This window comes from Podarcis tiliguerta (genome assembly GCF_965153285.1).
Source record: "Podarcis tiliguerta genome assembly, chromosome: 14".
NCBI classification, from domain to species: Eukaryota; Metazoa; Chordata; class Lepidosauria; order Squamata; family Lacertidae; genus Podarcis; species Podarcis tiliguerta.
The window spans coordinates 2,895,122-2,913,443 of record NC_139547.1 but is presented as its reverse complement, the minus strand read 5'-3'; the positions used below and the strand labels follow the sequence as shown (position 1 = coordinate 2,913,443).

The 18,322-nt window shown below is 43.2% G+C and overlaps 1 protein-coding gene across 1 annotated transcript in view; it reads right to left on the bottom strand.

Moving 5' to 3' along the window:
* Positions 1-14,968: 14,968 nt before the first annotated feature.
* Positions 14,969-18,322, bottom strand: part of KLF13 (KLF transcription factor 13) — a 33,565-nt gene continuing 30,211 nt past the window's right edge. Inside the window, exon 2 of the mRNA XM_083412848.1 lies at positions 14,969-17,417. Within this exon, the coding sequence (XP_083268974.1) occupies positions 17,125-17,417 (293 nt within the window). The 3' untranslated portion in view covers positions 14,969-17,124. The remainder of the gene's footprint in view (positions 17,418-18,322) is intronic.

Sequence of the window (18,322 nt, the reverse complement as noted above, 5' to 3'; positions counted from 1 at the left end):
TCTTCCAAGAGCAAACTTGGCTTTCTCTTGGGGCCATGTTAGGTCAGACTCCAGAGAGCAAGAATCTTTAACCTTTAGCCCAACCTGAAACACAGGATCCACATTTAATGTTATGCTGTGTCAGTCTCTCTGCTTTCTCTCTCTCTCTCTGGCATCTTTCTTTATTTCTTCTTTTTCTTGCTATTTTAAAAAATAACCCTAAACAAAGAAAAATAAGTGGTGGTGGTGTATTTTTGTGCTACGCAAGAGTTTCATGTGGATGCTGGTCACCGATCCCTAGCAGGACTCTTAGCACAGCCTGCAGCATGGCTTGTTAATTCACTTGCCTCTACAGTGAAGTAGGGCCACTTATGTGACTCAGCTTAGGCTGGCGCTTTTGGTACCCTGATTCCATGCGGGCAAGAGGTTCCCAAGAATAACACCTTCCCTGCAGAAAGAATGGATGGCGCATGCAGAGAAAGCCAACCATGTCCCGTTCCCATGCTCACACACACACTCAAGATCTCTAAGCTGTTTGATCTGGGGTGGCTACAGAGGAATTATATCCTGTCTCAAAGGATGAGCAAAACCCAGTGGCCTAGTCTTCAAAAAAAAAAAAAAAATTGGTACATGCATGCATGAGCAGCAATTTCTTCTAGAAAAAGGTGCCGGAACTGCCCCTTCAGCTTCTCCACCGTGCCTCCTGCCCCCCCCCCCCTTTGAGCCCTGCGAGCCCTTCCATGGCAGGCTGTGGCTTGCGCTCACAGTTTCTCTTTTCTCCAAGCAGGTGACAATGATGATAAAATAATTATTTTCAGAGCAGCTGCAACAGAAGCAAAAAAAAAGCATTCCGAAACCAAACTTAGTCACACGTTTGGTGACAGGCTGTGAACCATAAGAGAGACGGCCACCACAAAAAAGGCTTCTGCCTGCAAAGAGGTTCCAATTGAAGGCAGAGTGAGGAAATTAGCGTAGTTTAGAGGGAAGAGGGACGCGGGTGGTGCTGTGGGTAAAACCTCAGCGCCTAGGGCTTGCCGATCGCATGGTCGGCGGTTCGAATCCCCGCGGCAGGGTGAGCTCCCGTCTTTCGGTCCCGGCTCCTGCCCACCTAGCAGTTCGAAAACACCCCTAAGTGCAAGTAGATAAATAGGTACCGCTTAATAGCGGGAAGGTAAACGGCGTTTCCGTGTGCTGCACTGGTGCACATGACCCAGAAGTGTCTCCGGACAGCGCTGGCCCCCGGCCTCTAGAGTGAGATGGGCGCACAACCCTAGAGTTGGACACGACTGGCCCATACGGGCAGGGGTACCTTTACCTTTAGAGGGAAGAGAGGGCGATGTACCCTGCTGCAACGATCCTTCCCTCCCTCCCTCCCCCTGCCACTGCCCACCAAACTTCCAACCCAGCCATGGAGTCACTGTGCCCCAGCCTGCTCCTTCCACACTCATGCATTTTCCCCCCTACTCTGCTTCCAACATCTGATGTTATAGAAAGATGAGCAAGCTCCAGCTTTGATTCCCGTTGCCTATGAAAATGTGTAACTACAAATCTAGTTTTTTTAAAAGGTGTGTGGAATCATGTTGGAGAATAATGGACAGATAGTGAAAATTGAATCTCTTTTGCCTTGCTTGGTTACTCATTCACGGGGGAAACCAAATAAGCCGAATGAGAAAAGTGCAAGTTGAGTAGTTCTCTTGACGGATTTCTTTTTTCTGTTCCACTTGGACTCTTTTGGTAGGTAAACAGCATTTGTGTAAAATGTGCACGTAGCAAAGTGTGGGAGTTGTATAAGGAAATGAATAAGGGGAGGAGTTTATCGGTTCTGGTTGCTATTGTTCTGTTCTGTTTGGTGTCCCTGTAATTTTGTCTCCAGGATCTTGCAAGAATGACTCATTTGGTGAGTTCCCCACAACACCAAAGCCTGGGAAAATGCAAACATTCATCTCTTAAAGTCACAAACACCCATTTAACAAGCAGCAACGAAAGAGGATTTTTGAACATCCAATGTCTAAAAAGTGTGTGTGTGTAGCTGGAATAAAACTGCACACAGCTGCTGCTAGGTTCTCCCTCTACCACTAAGTGAGCATTACAGACAATCCAGACTCATCTGCCTTTTGCACACCAACAGCAGTTGCAAGGTGGGTGTTGGGGTAACAATCTACTTAAGGGGAAAATGCAGATAATTTTTCTCAGTTCAAACATCATCATAGTGAAATGAAATATGGGGTGACATTAGAGAGAGCATTCTTGGATCAGGCACTCCAACATCTTCCCCTCATATTTGTTTGGTGAAATCTGTTGTTGTTGTTGTTATTTATTATTTATTAACCAGTTAAACTTTACCCAGCCTTTGGGGGCGTTTTTTGGTCTCTATGTCTGCTATATAGTTTATTTGTCTTGCTTCTATTTTATTGCTGCTTATGTATTTCACTGCAATCAACAGCAGTCCTTATATCACCACCCTGTTCATTGTTTTATATGTATTTCACTGGCAGTTGTGGTCCTGCTCTGGAATCATCTTGTAGGTTGAGAAGCATAACAAAGAAAGCCAAAGGAATTTCAGCTCAGCAAAACGACTTTTAAGAGAGTATTGTTTGTTAGTTAGTTTGCTAAATTCATTTATATGATGCTCTTAATTTTTTAAAAAACTCGCAGAGCAGTTCACAAATAATGAATCCTGTAAATAATACAAATCACAATGATTAAATACATAAAAGAGCAAAATAAAACAGCAGCAAGTAGACAATCTCATAGACTGTTCTACAAACGTATTTTTTCTGCTTCTAACTGACCAGAACCTCAAGAAGTCCGGAATGTCTGTGAGAAGAGGCCTGTCTTTGGCACCCACAAAACTGGAGTAAGATTGCAACCAATAGTGCTCCAGAGGGAGCAAGTTTGTCATCCATGAAGGACCTCAATTCAGTCAATGCCCCTTGAGCATCATCTGGCAGCAGTACCCCAAGAAGGTCCCACTCCAATGGCCAGGTTGGCACATACTGGGAGAGATGCTTTGTCAGATATTTGGGCCCTGAGCTCTTAGCACTTCCAAAGTCCATGGCAACACCTTAAATTGGTCTTGGCAATAAATGGGCAGCAACTGCAGCTCATGGAGAGTAGGGTATAATGTGCCTTAGAAATGATGTGTGGCCCAAAACCCAAACATTCTTCACTCGCTGCAGCTTCCAAAGCATCTTCAAGCGCAGCCCTGCATACAGTGCATTGCAGTCATCCAGGTGTGACGTTACCAGGGTAGGGATCACTGGGACAAGGATATTCTGGTCCAGGAACAGCCATAGCTGGCAAAGGAGGAGAGTTGTTCCGTCCCCTTGTTTTGGTTGCCCTTTAAAACCTTTTCCAACTCTTTTTTTGGAGGTGAGGCAATCAGAACTGTACACAGTATTTCAAATGCAGTCACACCATAGATTTGCATAAGAGCTTTATGGGGGCAGCTTTATTTTCCTTTCCTAATGATCCCTAGCATGAAATTTGCCTTTTCAGAGCTGCCACACACGGGGTTCGTGGCGCAGGCAAAGCACCTGAGAAATATCAGGAAACGTTTTGATCAATTGAGCAAAATTTCAGGGGAGGGACTTGCACTTTCTCCAAGTGATAGTAACCCACATATGATGAGGTAAAGAGACTAAGCATTGGGGTTCCCCCCCTTCTCCTCAGAACATTTCACACAGATCACAAACCACACCTCCTTCTCACCTAAGGAGCGTTTGCTTCCTCCTAGCAGGAGTAAAAAAAAAGGGGGGGTGCAAAGAACGTCCTACCTTAATGGCACCTAATCAGGTTGAGCAGGTTAATATTTTAGTTCATGTTCTGATGAGGCAGCTCTTATGCTCTGTACGCATTTTCACTCCTAGTTGTGTGGAGTAATTAAGTCCTTGTTGATTATTATGTAACCGTCTTCCAGGGTGCTATGTGTGGCCTCTTGCTTTCTAAAATGCCACACAAGTATAATATACAGTGGTATCTCAGGTTACAGACACTTCAGGTTACAGATGCTTCAGGTTACAGACTCCGCTAACCTAGAAATAGTACCTCGGGTTAAGAACTTTGCTTCAGGATGAGAACAGAAATCGCATGGCGGCAGCAGGAGGCCCCATTAGCTAAAGTGGTGCTTCAGATTAAGAACAGTTTCAGGCTAAGAACAGACCTCCAGAACGAATTAAGTACTTAACCCAAGGTACCACTGTATTTTTGTGTGCTCATGTACATATGTGCCAGAGTTCTTTTTGTCAGTTCTTTTTGTAAGGTTGCTTCCATCCTGGTTCACAACAAGAGCTGAGTTTTTCTTTTGCATCCTTCCCAAGAAAATCTGCTCTCACATTTATGCTCTTCTCCACATTGAGTTAGGATTAAGGAGCCTGTAAATGGCTCCCTGTCTTCACTGCTAATGCTAGGTGATAACAGAAGGTCACAGTACTAAACAGAGCCAGGTGCACAGATAGGCTTGCCCTGCCCTGGCCATCTCCCACAGTCAGTTTTTCATTCTTCCTTACTTTCTTCAATAAGAACACCTTTGTACTAGTTCCTTACATGCAGGTGTGCACTTAGCCACTTGAAATCTGCTTGCCTGAGCCAACACAGATGACTGTTTTAGCACACATAGCTGTGCAGTAAAATTATCCAGGACACTAGAGAAAGCTTCATAGGGTCATCAGTTGTGGCTTAGAGTATCATCATCCTGCCAAGTGGTAAAGAGAATGATGTCCTTTATCAGAAGATCCCAGGGCAGTATACAACATTAAAAACTCATTACAGAACATTAATGATAAAAACATAATAAAAAGCAAACTGACAGGTAGCCTAATAATAACATAGAAATCATAATTTTTATGCTGGAAAAGAGGAGACTGAGATATGATATGCTATGATGATATGATATGCTATGATGATATGATATATGATATGATATGATATGATATGATATGATATGATATGATATGATATGATAGCCATTTCCAAATATCTCAAGGGCTGCCATGTGGAAGATGGAGCAAGCTTGTTGTCTCCTGCTCTGGAGGGTAGGACTGGAACCAATGGCTTCAAGTTACAGGAAAGGAGATTTTGACTATGCATCAGGAAAAACTTTCTGACAGTAAGAGCTGTTTGGCAGCGGAATGGTCTCCCTGGAAAGGTGGTGGACTCTTCTTCCTTGGAGGTTTTTAAGCAGAGCTTGGATGGCCATTTATCACAGATGCTTTAGCTGAGATCCCTGCCTTGCAGGGGGTTGGACTACATGACCCTTGGGGTACCCTGCAACTCTACACTTCTATAATTCTTTTATTCTGTAATAACAGTCCTCTCCCCCACACTTTCACAAGCCATAGATTATTTAATAGCCATAAGCCTGGGTAAAGAGGCCTGGTGCCTAAAGGCGTGTAATGATGGTGCAAGGCAAGCTTCTCTGGAGAGAGCATTCCACAATTGGGGGATTTTACCACACAGGTTCAGAAGCAGAAGAAGTAATCTGTATCCACCCTCAGAATATGCAGTGTAAAAGTATTAAGCATTAAGTACATTTGGTAAACATGTAATTATGTGAAAAACGCAGCCTGATGAGGTTCTTTGGCATCATTGGAAGCCCTCATTAGGGGACATTGCTGTCCAATGAGGACAGAACTGGACATCAGAAGTTCTGATGGTGGTGGTGGTGGTGGTGATGATGTGTTACCCCAGCTAATCTGGGTGGCTTCCAACAAATTAAAACACCGTAAGACATCAAACATAAAAAACCTCCCGATACAGTGCTGCCTTCAGATGTCTTCTAAAAGTTGTAGTTATTTATCTCCTTAACATCTGAAGGGAGGGTGTTCCACAGGGCAGGCACCACTACCGAGAAGGCCCTCTGCCCAGTTCCCTGTGACTTCACTTCTTGCAGTAAGGAAACCACCAGAAGGCCCTTAGAGCTGGACCTCAGTGTCCACGCTGGACAGTGGGGTTGGAGGCATGCCTTCAGGTTTGCAGGACCAAAGCCATTTAGGGCATTAAAGATCAGCACCAACACTTTGAATTGTGCTTGGAAACATACTGGGAGCCAATGTAGATCCTTTAGGACCGGTGTTATGTGGTCTCAGCAGCCACTCCCAGTCACCAGTCTGGCAGCCGCATTCTGGATTAGTTGTAGTTTCCAAGTCACCTTCAAAGGTGGCCCCACGTAGAGCCCCACCAAAGGTGTAGGAAGGGGGGTGCAGTGGGTATGGTCCACCCCGGGTGTCATGACTGAGGAGGAGGGACACAAAATGGCAGTCAAGTGGGCAGCACACCTCGTGCCCAGCAGCAGAGAGCAGCCCTCCTCAGCCGTGGTGAGGTGCACCCGGCCAAGGCAGCTCTGTTGCCGGGTCATGTCTGACCAGGCTGCGGAGAGTGAGCAGCAGCTTTCCCGCCCCTCTCCTATCCTGAACTGGAGGGCACCCTCCATGCCACGCCCCCCCCCCTCGGGAGCATGCCCTGTCCCCCTCAGGAGCGCACCTGCCCTGGGCGGTGCAGGCATATGCTCCACCGCTGAGCCCCACACAGAAGTTTAAAGAGAAAATGTAAGAGGAAAGTGCCACTGATTCACACAACCCTCTGGATGCTTTATGCTTCTTTGATCAGTTTATTAGGTTCCCTAATTCAGAATGTAATCTCCATGTTATGGGAGGTATGTATTGCACAATACCTGAAGAATTGTACAAGTTGGTTCTGGGTTTTATTTGCATTAGGTGCATGTGCTAGGAAGCCGATTTGTGCATGTCCCTCCACACAACATTTGGTTTTACTTTTTCCCCACATGAGCAGAGAACACCTGCGGTTAATCTTTGTCCATTTGTGGTCAGCCACTTCTAAATAGGGCCCATCAGAATGAGTTGCTAGGTGATCTACAAATGAGGCTAATTAGAATGCTTCTTGGATATGTGAAATACATGGCACGATAAAATATGAATGTCTTGGTACCTCGCGTTAATAGCTGCGAGAGCGATGGTAATCAAGCCTTAGAGACGTGATACTGATCCTACAGTTGATCAGTGGCTAAGGAAGGTATGAGTCATTATGCTGATTAATAAAATAATCGGTTATAAACACGGGAGAGAAGAGCTCAAATGATTTAGGCATTTCGATAGGCGAGAGCACCATTTATTCTGTACTGGAATCAATATAAAACAGTTACCAATATAAAATGGTTACTCTGGGCATATTGAGTATGATATGATGTTATAAATAGGTTTAAACAAATACAAATGTAAATCCAATAAAAAGTAAGAGAGGGAGTTGTTGGGCTACTGCCAATTACTACTGAAGGCAGGGGCATGCTTTTTTTTTTTTTTTTTAGTAAGTATCTGCTACACTACAAGACTAAATGAGATTAGCATTTATATCCTTTCCCCAGGGCATCCTGAGAACTATGGTTCCACGAGGGGTGAAGATATAGTATGCTCTAACAAACAATGCTTAGACTTCTCACTTAACCACTGAATTCCCATGATTCTTCAAAGGAAACCAGAGTGGTTAAATGGGTATAAATCTGATGTACAGTGGTACCTCAGGTTAAGTACTTAATTCGTTCCGGAGGTCCGTTCTTAACCTGAAACTGTTATTAACCTGAAGCACCACTTTAGCTAATGGGGCCTCCTGCTGCTGCTGCGCCACCGGAGCACGATTTCTGTTCTCATCCTGAAGCAAAGTTCTTAACCCGAGGTACTATTTCTGGGTTAGCGGAGTCTGTAACCTGAAGCGTCTGTAACCTGAAGCGTCTGTAACCCGAGGTACCACTGTATGGTAAATGTTTGTAGCATAGATAGTGTCAGGTGGTGTTTAGTACACTTGAGTGCTGTTCAAGAACAAAATTCAGTGGGTGGGTTCCTTTTGTGCAAAGCTGGGAAACAATGCCAACCCTTTTGCATAGTGTACATTGATTTTTCCATTGTGCTTCAGTCTCTGTTCCTCTGCGCCATTATTCTTTCCTGTGAGGTTGTGTTATTGTAGCTTTAATTAGTCTCCAGTGATCTGTAGGTGGACACACTCCAGGGTTGTTTCCTTGCAAACCAGAGGCACAGTTAACCTTATGGAACACTACATTGTCAACCCCACATTCATTATCTCCTGCACAGATGGACGCAGGCCAAGTCTCTGCAGGGTTAATGATAAAGCGTTGAGTCAAGGGAAAGGCAGACACTCCCATTAAACTACCTGCCAACCGTATATGCAGTCCTATGTGTGGGCGTTGGGTGTGGAAGCCTCTAACATTATTGTATCTGGGCAGTGACAGTTGAGAAAGCATTTCCTGAGAAGCAACTTTCAAAAGATGGCTTTGCTTTTCATGTTGCTTTTATCTCAACCAGCAACACAACTCTAAGCATTTTACTCAGAAGTAGGTCCCACTGAGCGCAAGGGAATTTACTTCCTGGTAGGTACATTTAAATGTAAATGTTTGTAGTCTAAAGATTCAAATATGCTGATATGTTCAGTGAAAAGAATAAAAGAATGCCAGATTTAGTGTTTCAGCATAATCCACCTGGAAGTTCTCCTATGCAGGTCCCATTGAAGGGAAGGGATGTGAGTTGAGTCCCCATTGCTCTCAACGGAATGTGTGCAGGAGAGTTTCTGGTGGATCCCTAACCTGCCCCCCCCCCCGTCTCCCAAGTTTAAGTTCCCTGGGGGTTTTTGGAAGAGGGAACAGTTTATGCTACAGATACACTCTCTATGTTATGTTGGAGGAAATGGATAAATGCCTCCGTCTTAATCATTAATTTTATTTAGAAATGCAAACATCACTAATCATGCATACAAGTTGACATTTGACATTTGTTAGTTGTCTGCCTTTTCTGTTTGTTGATTAGGAACATTGTCACAATATATAAATCTATGCAGTACAAAACAACATTTTAAAAAATATTACAGTAGAGCAAGTAGAGATCAACATATGACTGTACAACTGCAATACTTCGATGTAGTGATTCATTTAAAAAATCCAAAAAACATGACCCATGAAAGCTTTGAGGTGCTGCTCGGAAAACGGAGGAGAGTGAAGTGATGCCAAGTGCTGCCATTTTTCACCCTCAAAGTGAAGATATGTATGTAAACATGTGATATTCACATACTTTCATTCCTGTAATCACACAAAGATTTCAGTATATATGTACAAGTAACTAAAAGCAGTACACACAGTTGTGGCTTCAACAGACATAGGACCTGGAGGTGGTCTACACATTGCATTTACCATGCAGAAGCACCTCTGTGTTGCTGCTTGAGCCTTTTAGTAAGGGGAGGTTTCTGGAGGGTGATGTTTCTCCTGAAACGTCATCTCATAGCAAGGCTCCTGTTCCAGGCCAGGAAGAGCCCTGGACAGAAACACCCCTGTCAGGAGTGGAGGAGACACGGCAACATTTTCACAGATCCCCACTTACAATCTCATTTTGACAGTGCTGGGTGGTTTTTTTCCTCTGCCAAAGGGCAGAGGAAGGGATGGTTACAAATACTGAGGAGGCAATGGGAAAGGCAAGCCTAGGAATGAGAGCCAAGTGTTCATCCCTAGATGAATGGCATGTTGTACCAGTAGCCACATCCTACTTCCTCTTCACATGGGGCTTCTCCACGCTGTGGAAGGCGCTGGTGTTGGTCCGAATGCATCAGCCCCAGTAGGTGCTGTGCTGTTAGTGGTGCACCCCAGATGATGTGGAAGAGAATATGCTTCTTGATGGTGCGATATGTTGTGATCATAAAGGGACAAAGGTTATAACCTATAGGCACTTTGGTGTGTTTAGAGTAATATGTAGACCAGCCCCAAGCCACAGATGAATGTTCCACTTCTCCAATGTTCAAAGCAATATGTGCCCGGAAATTTTGGCCAGGCACATCATTCATTGTAATGAAATAAATACCCAGAGTTGTTATGAAGATATTCCCACTCAGTTGTGGAAACAACATTGCTAAATATACTGTATTTGGATTCACTGGGGAGAAATAAACACATTCCTATCCCCAACATATAGGAGGCTATCAGACAGCTCTCTGCCAGGCAGCCTGGTAAACAGAAGGGGCGCATGGCCCCAGCAAGACCTCCTATATATCCAAAGTCAAGTCACGGAGAGCTACACAAGAGAGCAGATCCTTTGTTTTAATTCAATAGCGACTAGTTGATACCATCACCCAAACCAAGGGTTAAACTTATTTCCTGGACTGCACCACTTTCAGGCCATAAGTGGGAGTTGCATGTTTGAACACTCCCATGCGTCAAACAAATAAACAAAAACAACCCTACACATAGACAAACAATATTTCAGGTCAAGGCTAAACTGAACCTTTCTTCTTGACTTGATCATGTGGCAGGTAACTCCTACCAACACCGTGGTGGAAAATCCAGCCATGATTGCAAACTACCTTTACTGCCCTCGCTTTGCAGGAAGAGCTTAAAGACTTGGTTCGGGTGATAGTGCATCCTGGCCTCTGGTGGTAACCTGCAAAGAAATTCCCAGTGGATTACTCCCATTTTTATTGTTGCATTGTTCAAGTTCTACCTGGGAGTAATAGCACATCAGGAAATCAGTGTGCGTATGCAGTTGCCTGTTTAAATTTGCAAAATAAATGATTATGAGAAGACAAGCTTTATAGTCATACACAAAGTTTGTTTTCCTTATGCTTGGCTACATAAAACTTTTTTTCAAGAAGCATGCTTAACACACACGACTTAAGTTCTAGAACTCTGATCATTATTGCTTGGATTAAGCTAGATATGAATGCTAATTGCCTAAAGTGGGTGAGAACCTTTGTGTTCCATGTTGTGGAAACTGATCCTAAACATGACACTTAGCCAGTGCTTTTTTTTCCTTTAAAAAAAGTGTTTAGGGGCACTCTCGTTTTGACTCTAGAAAATCACAATTTTATAGTTCGAATTGGGAAAAATAAATACAGTAAATGGACAAGAGTACAAAGATTCACAAAATGTTTAGGGGTATGCGTGCCCCTGCGTACACCCCCCCCCCCAAAAAGCACTGCACTTAGCCTATATTACAAAGCACACTAAGTGTTTAAGGCTTTTAAGAACCAGCAGAAGGCTGCAGGGCTCAAAGTTATTGTGAGATGAAGGCATGATGTTTTACACTAAAATGTGTGTAAAATACAGAAAGCCATCAGGCACAGGTGTGTGTTCACTTATAAAGATACATTACCATACACTATTCCCAGGACACCATTGTAAACAGCTACCAAATAACAAATGATGAAGCAAAAACTAGATGGAGGGAATCGGGCCCTCCCGTAGCATAGAGCCCTCTTGCTTAGAGTTTCTCTAGTCATCAGCCCAGCTTCTTGGCCAGTCTCTGCAAGCCTATAGAGGTATGGCAACTCACTATGCAACTGGGTTGTGATGGAAGAGGAGGTACAATGTGCTTTTGTTTTGAGAAATGCACTCGGTTCTTTGCAGTGTGTTTTTGCAGGGCAATTATTCCCCTGAATGCTCTGGAATGCATATGAGGGTCATGGCCCATCATGGCTCAATACAAATTGAGACTGGCCACCCAGGAACTCACTATGCTTCATAAAACTATCAGAACCATCAAACCAATGGCCCTGCTGATACAACTGGGCATCAGTATCCATGTCCATATTCTGTTCTTCATGGTAGCAGCCAACAGCTGGCTTCTTTAAAACTCTACCATTTCAGCCCCTTCAGATTGCAGGTTTGGGGTGGGTGACTATTTCTTCAGTTCTCCTAGGGTTCCTGTCCTCTTTATAGGCTTCCTTTAGGTATCAGGGTGGTCCCTGTGAGAACAGAACAATGGACTAGATACTAGGTATTGGCATGATCCAGTAAGACTCCAGTAATCTTAACAAATCTTCCCTTCTCACACAAAACTAGATTAGCTTGAGATAATAGCCCTAACATTTTTTTTTTTTTTAATAAATAATTTTTATTCACTTTCCAATAAACATTTTTTCCAGATTTAACATTTGTTTTGACATAAACATCTTTTTTGACTTCCATCAGCCTATCTGAGAATTCTCCATACTCTCACTACGTCTCACATTTCTTACATTTATATTGCACATTATATCTCTTAATCTTAACCTTTCTTTTTAAACAACATTTCTATCAGTCTTTTTCACAAAGCCTCCTGAAAGCCAACAAGCGTTAGTTGCTCCTCACATTCAGTTTTGATATATTCTGTAAATTTACTCCAGTCCTCGGAAAATCTCTGATCACGTTGGTTCCTTATTTTTCCAGTCAATTTGTCCATCTCTGCATACTCCATCAATTTCGTTCTCCATTCTTCCTTGGTCGGCATTTCTTCCTGCTTCCATTTCTGGGCCATCAAAATTCTTGCTGCTGTCACTGCATATCTAAACAGTTTCACATCTTTCTTACTAATTTCATTCCCTACTATCCCAAGTAGAAATGCTTCTGGTTTCTTGATAAATGTATATTTCAACATTTTCTTCATCTCATTATAAATCATTTCCCAAAAGCATTTCACTTTTTTACATTCCCACCACATGTGGTAAAATGTTCCCTCTTTTTCTTTGCATTTCCAACATTTATTACAGATTTTATACATCTTACCAAGTTTCACTGGTGTTACGTACCATCTATACATCATTTTCATTACGTTTTCTTTTATTGTAGTACATGCAGTGAATTTCATTCCCTCCTAATAGCCCTAACATTTAGGGCTATGGAATGCCTTTTGTAGGGAAAGGGAAAGGCTGGCTAGACCTGTCTACCTGGCACAGCTAGGAGTGCCTGTCAGAAGGGGGCCCACCAAGGGACATTTTGCCTATGACCCTCTCAACCCTTGACCACCTGACCTACTATTTGTGTAGACAAGTATTTTCCAGTCACCTTTGTCTAGTCAGGCAGCTGGAACCAGGTTATCATAAAGCCCAGCATAAACCAGCCTCAATTGTTGTCATCGGTTAGATTCAGATGAAGCAGCAGATCCACCAGGGATTTTGAGTGGGGTGGGTGGGACATTATCAGAAGGACTGTTCATTTTTTAGCACAGTCCAGAGGGAACCTTTGGACCTCTAGATGTTGCTGAGCCACAACTCCCATCACCCTGACCTTCAGCCCTGCCTGCTGGGGCTGATGGGAGTTGTAGTTCAGTAATATCTAAGATGGAAGATGGTTCCCCACCCCTGCCATAGAGTCTCTACCACTTCCTAATATTTATCTGAATTTATCTGTTCCAAGCACAAATACACTTAGATGCTCTGTGGAAGCATCTCTATATTGCTTATTGGGCTGCATTACAATACTGCAGATCACTCTATGACTGTGCCTCTATGACCTACTGCCATGAAGTTGCTGGTGTAAAATGAACAGAATATACCTGTTTCTCCTTACACAAGGGCCAAAGGGTAACCTGCCAATACACTCTCTTGAGTGCAGAAATGGAGTCATTCATCTCTTGGGTCAGTTATGCATCTGCACATGACACCAATACACAGCAAGTTTTCTTTTCTTTTTGCAAAATGTGCTACTGAGCATGGAGCTGAAAAGCCTGGGAATATTAATGCTTGGGGGGGGATTGCTCAGGAGGTCTTGATAACTTTACAGATAACTACATATAATCCAATATTTTGAGATAAAAAGAAAACACACACATACATGAATGAGGAAACTGCATCTGCCTTCATGTCTTGCTGGTATGAGCAAACTAGATGCAAGTTACACGAATAGCCAAACAGTTGCCAGCAGGGCTGAAATGAGGTTTTGTGTCCTCTCTGTCACCAGAGAAACCCTGAGTGTTTTGGTGTATGTTTACTATTATTTATGAAACTGTAAAGAACGGAAATTGTTTTTTAAGTATCTCAGAAGCATGTCAGAAGCAATCTGCATGAACCCTCCAAATCCCAAATTAGAAATTATCCCAAATATATATGCAACACTTTCCCTTTTGTTTACATATCTAGGTGACAGTCCTAACCCATATGTACTTGTAGGCTACATTGAGATTAGGTTTAAGAGAGTTGCCTGTATTTTTCTACTTATCTAAGCAATTCTCATGAAGAGGCTGCAAAGCTTAATGGAGGAACACACACTTTGCATGTGCAAAGGATGCCAGATTCAGTCCCTGGCATCTCAGGTTATCAGAGATGGAAAAGACCAAGGAGAGTCATATTGGATTAGATGGACCCCATTGTGTCCCCTAGCGTAAGCACTCCTACTCAAATAACTGATGCGAGGCTGGCAATACTCCACGACCAGATCACCTGCACCAGCATTAACTCTTTGGTATAACTCTTGGATCAAGCATTGCATCTTCTATGGATCACATGCAGCTTCATTCTGCACCCTTCAAAATATTGCCACTCTAAGCATCAGCTCAGCTTACTTGTGCGTTGGCCATGATTCAAAGGAAATTTACTAGTGCATAGTACCTTTTATTATTGCAATTTCACACTGCTCGTCAAATAAAAGAGAGAGGTTGGTCTCTGTGAGAAATAGTAATGCTCTTTTAAGTGGTTTTTATTAACAGGTGATACGGTTAGATTAGATTTTGCAGTCCTTCATATCCTACCAACTATGGAAATAAATACTTTCTCCTACCTATTAAAAAACCCATCTCCGTTGCTGGCTAGCTATATTCCTAGTGTGCACGCCTTTTTATAGGTAATTTATGTTCCTTCTTAGTTGTGCTGGATATTTCCCAATACCTACCCCCAGTCTTAGCGATGAAAATTATCTGAAATGTGAATTTCCTATATCTGAGTAGCTTTACTTGGCCAGTCCCTGCAAAGCTATAGAGGTAAGGCAACTCATTATACAAAAGAAGCAAGATTTTGCACATAATAGTAGCCAAATTGATGCGTTGTTCCTGCCAGTAGTTATAAATCCACACCAAAGGCCTTGGCTAGCGCGGTTTATAGCTGAATGAAGTTGGAAATGTTAATGAAAATGTGAACTTTGAAACTAGTGCCATAAAATACAGAAATAACTAAATTTTGACCTGTGTTTTTTTGTAGGTGACTGTTCATTAGAGAGAGAACCTTGTACTTAGAGCAATCTTTGTATGTACCTAGAAACGATGTTGTTGTTTGGGGGGGGGTGTTAAAGAGGTGGCAAAATGGAATTACTGGAAAGCAGGTCACATTTGGAATGTAGACATACTTGTTGTAAACAGCAGTTTGGGGTTGTGGAGTTTGTTTTGGTGTGCTACAATCAACTGCATTCATCATTTACAGTAAAATAATAATAATAATAACAATAATAATAATAATAATAATAATGGAAAATTACAAAGAAAAAACCCTGAATGTTTAATATACAGCTTCAGAACCAACCAAGCTGGCAGTAATGAGGTCTATGCACTTTGCAATGCATAGACCAATTGCTGGTTTAAAAAAGTTTGCATTTATAAACCTAGAACCTGACCCAACTGTAAGTGTTTAACAATGGGTGACCCAAGATCTGTACACCAAGCCAGTTTTAGCAAGATGTGCTTCCACTCCAGTAATGCAGGTGGAAGGCTCTTTATGCACACAAATCTCTCTTACTGGGGTGAGGTCCCTATTATTGAAATGGCCACAAATCTCCCACCCAGGCACTTCAGGATGTGGCCAGTTGGCCCCTCCACCTGTTACTGAGAGAGATTTTCTTACAGATATTAGGCAAGTAACGTGGCAGATTGATCTCCCCTGTGGTAGCCAAGAGAGTGGGACATCCATCTGGGAACCCTGGACTAGCTGGCTGGGAGAGGGGTTCTCTCATCTATGCCCAGTCAAACCATACACCCATGGGATGCGAGTGTAGGAGAAATACGGAGTGCTGTTGAGCTAAAACACCATGTTTGTAACACTTTCTAGATGCAAGTTCTGCTCTCTCTTTTTACCCTTGCCTAATAAGAGACCATTTTCTGATTACTACTACTTGGTTTCAATTGTTACTTACTGACCAAATAGCTACAGTGCAGTGTTATATGGAAGCCTCTGCTTTGAAGCAATGTAAAACCAAGGGTCTTTATAACAAGTACCTGGATAAAGCTTTGATGAAACTTGATATAAACAGTTTCCCAATGTTGCTCCCCACCCCCACCCCACCCCCTGCATAAGATAAAATAGTTCAAGTTGATATAGTCTAGGCACCTATGTTTGGTAGCCACGTGACAGGTGAGCAAGCAACACAGACAAGCTCAGGGACAGCGTGGGGCTCACAAGCCTCTGAGAAGTTCTTCTGCAAAAGCCTCACTTATTCCATAGGGCATTTTACAGGAGAACCCTGGAAAACAAATCCGTAATGCCTAAAAACCACAAACTTGCCATTTTGAACTTAAATGCATTGTTCCCCAGTGTAAATACATTTCCCTATATTTGGGGGTGGGTGGGAATGATAAAGGCATCGAGTTCGTTAGTTTAAAAAAAAATCCCCTCAACCCGCCCCCTTGGGGAAGGTAGGACTGTCTCAAACTTTATAGACAAGGTTTCTGCAGCAGGAAGTTGATGTGGTAAAATCAGCTCGGTATGAAATGACATTGACAGGGTGGGGGCAGGGAGAGGGATTTAATGAAGTCATCCAAGGGGCATGCCATATATGGTCCTGATTCCCCAAACGTATCTATAGCAAATGTGAAACCAAACCATTTGAGTGCGAAGTCCAGCGCTGGTTTCCTCCTCGGTGAGTGGAAGAACTCGGCCCCACTCATTCTGAGTGCAGATCTGTTTGCCAGCTGAGGCTGCAGAGAGTGTGTCTTCATTGTACTTACTGTGTTACATAAATACTTATCCCTGAGAAAGTTGAGAGGAGGTTGTGGAGTGGTGGAAAGTCAATCCAGTTCAATTAGGCATTCCTCTTTTGTAACCTCTTTTTTATAAAATTTGCTTTGACACCTGAGCAAAGGTATTTTTAAAAAAATATACACACATATAGATATATTTAAAAACAATTAACAGGAGCGTCTTCTTAAGGCTCTGGAGAGTGAAGGCTGGCAGACAAAATAACTGAAAATCTTGACCAGGAAGAAAAACTGCTGGCAGAAGATGGAGAAGAGGCTCATCAATGTTAGTTCCATTGTGCCAGAGATAATCTGCTGGAGAAACGATGTATAAAAAAGATAGTGTGGGGGGGGGGGGAATAAGCAAAATGTGCAAGGCAAATAAAACTCCAAAAATGATATCTATAAAATGATAAGAGCAAAGTGCTGGCATCCAGTGCAGGCAGGTCTACGGGGAGCTGGAAGGACTGATGGTGGGACTAGATGCGTCTGAACGGCTATAGTCACTGACGGATCCTGTCCGGGAGCTGCTGCCGCTCCTCCTCTTGAGCATGCTGGGGTGGAAATTGCTGTGGCGGCGGGCGTGCTTCGTCAAGTGGTCACTGCGCATGAATCGCTTCTCGCAGAGAGGGCAGCCAAACTTTTTCTCTCCAGTGTGAGTGCGGAAATGCCGCGCCAGCTCATCGGAACGGGCAAACTTTTTGTTGCAATCTTCCCAACGGCATTCAAAAGGCCTCTCGCCTGTTGAGAGAGAGAAAGAGAGACTATGAAATAGCCGTATTTATTTTATTATTATTTCATTAAAGTGTTTCTACCCTGAAAGACTCTGGAGGCAGGCAGCTTACAGCATTTGAAAATAATAACAAAATAAAAGCTGCAGCCTAGTCCTATTCACATTTCCCAGCATCGTAGCAGCAGCAGCAGCAGCAAGACAATCAGATTTTATTAAATGCTCAAGAAAATGGAAAACTCTCCAATCCAGAAATGAATAAAATAACAATAAAGTGGGGGCTAAAATAATGAAAGTGAGTTCCTGACAAACTGAAATGGATAGAGGAATTTAAAGGTGAGGCACTGGATCCCTGAGAGAGTTGGTGGGTTTTCTGCCTAGGAATGCTGCCATCCCTGCTTAGGATGCAGACTTTATATGCAGCAGCAGAAGTTAGTTTAGTTAAATGAATCCTTGCTTGGAAAACACCTTTAGTTGGAAAGTATTCAGACTGAGTCTTGGTATAAAGTAAGAAAGGTTATGTTTACTAATGGAACTACATCAGGGGCAGCAACCTTTTCCAGCGTGGGCCGGTCCACCGTCCCTCAGACCTTGGGGGGGACCAGACTATATTTTTTGGGGGGGGGAGGAACGAATTCCTATGCCCCAGAAATAATTCAGAGATGCATTTTCAATAAAAGCACACATTCTACTCATGTAAAAACACGCTGATTCCAGGACTGTCCGCAGGCCGGATTTAGAAGGCGATTGGGCCGCATCCTGCCCCCGGGCCTTAGGCTGCCTACCCCTGAACTACATTCTCAATAGGGAAGCGTTCTATAGTCCTAGCTGACCATCTGGTTGGAGGAGCAAAGAATCCATGCTTCCCCCCTTTGCTCTCAAAAGGAAGATCCAAGATTAACTCTCACCTCAAGGT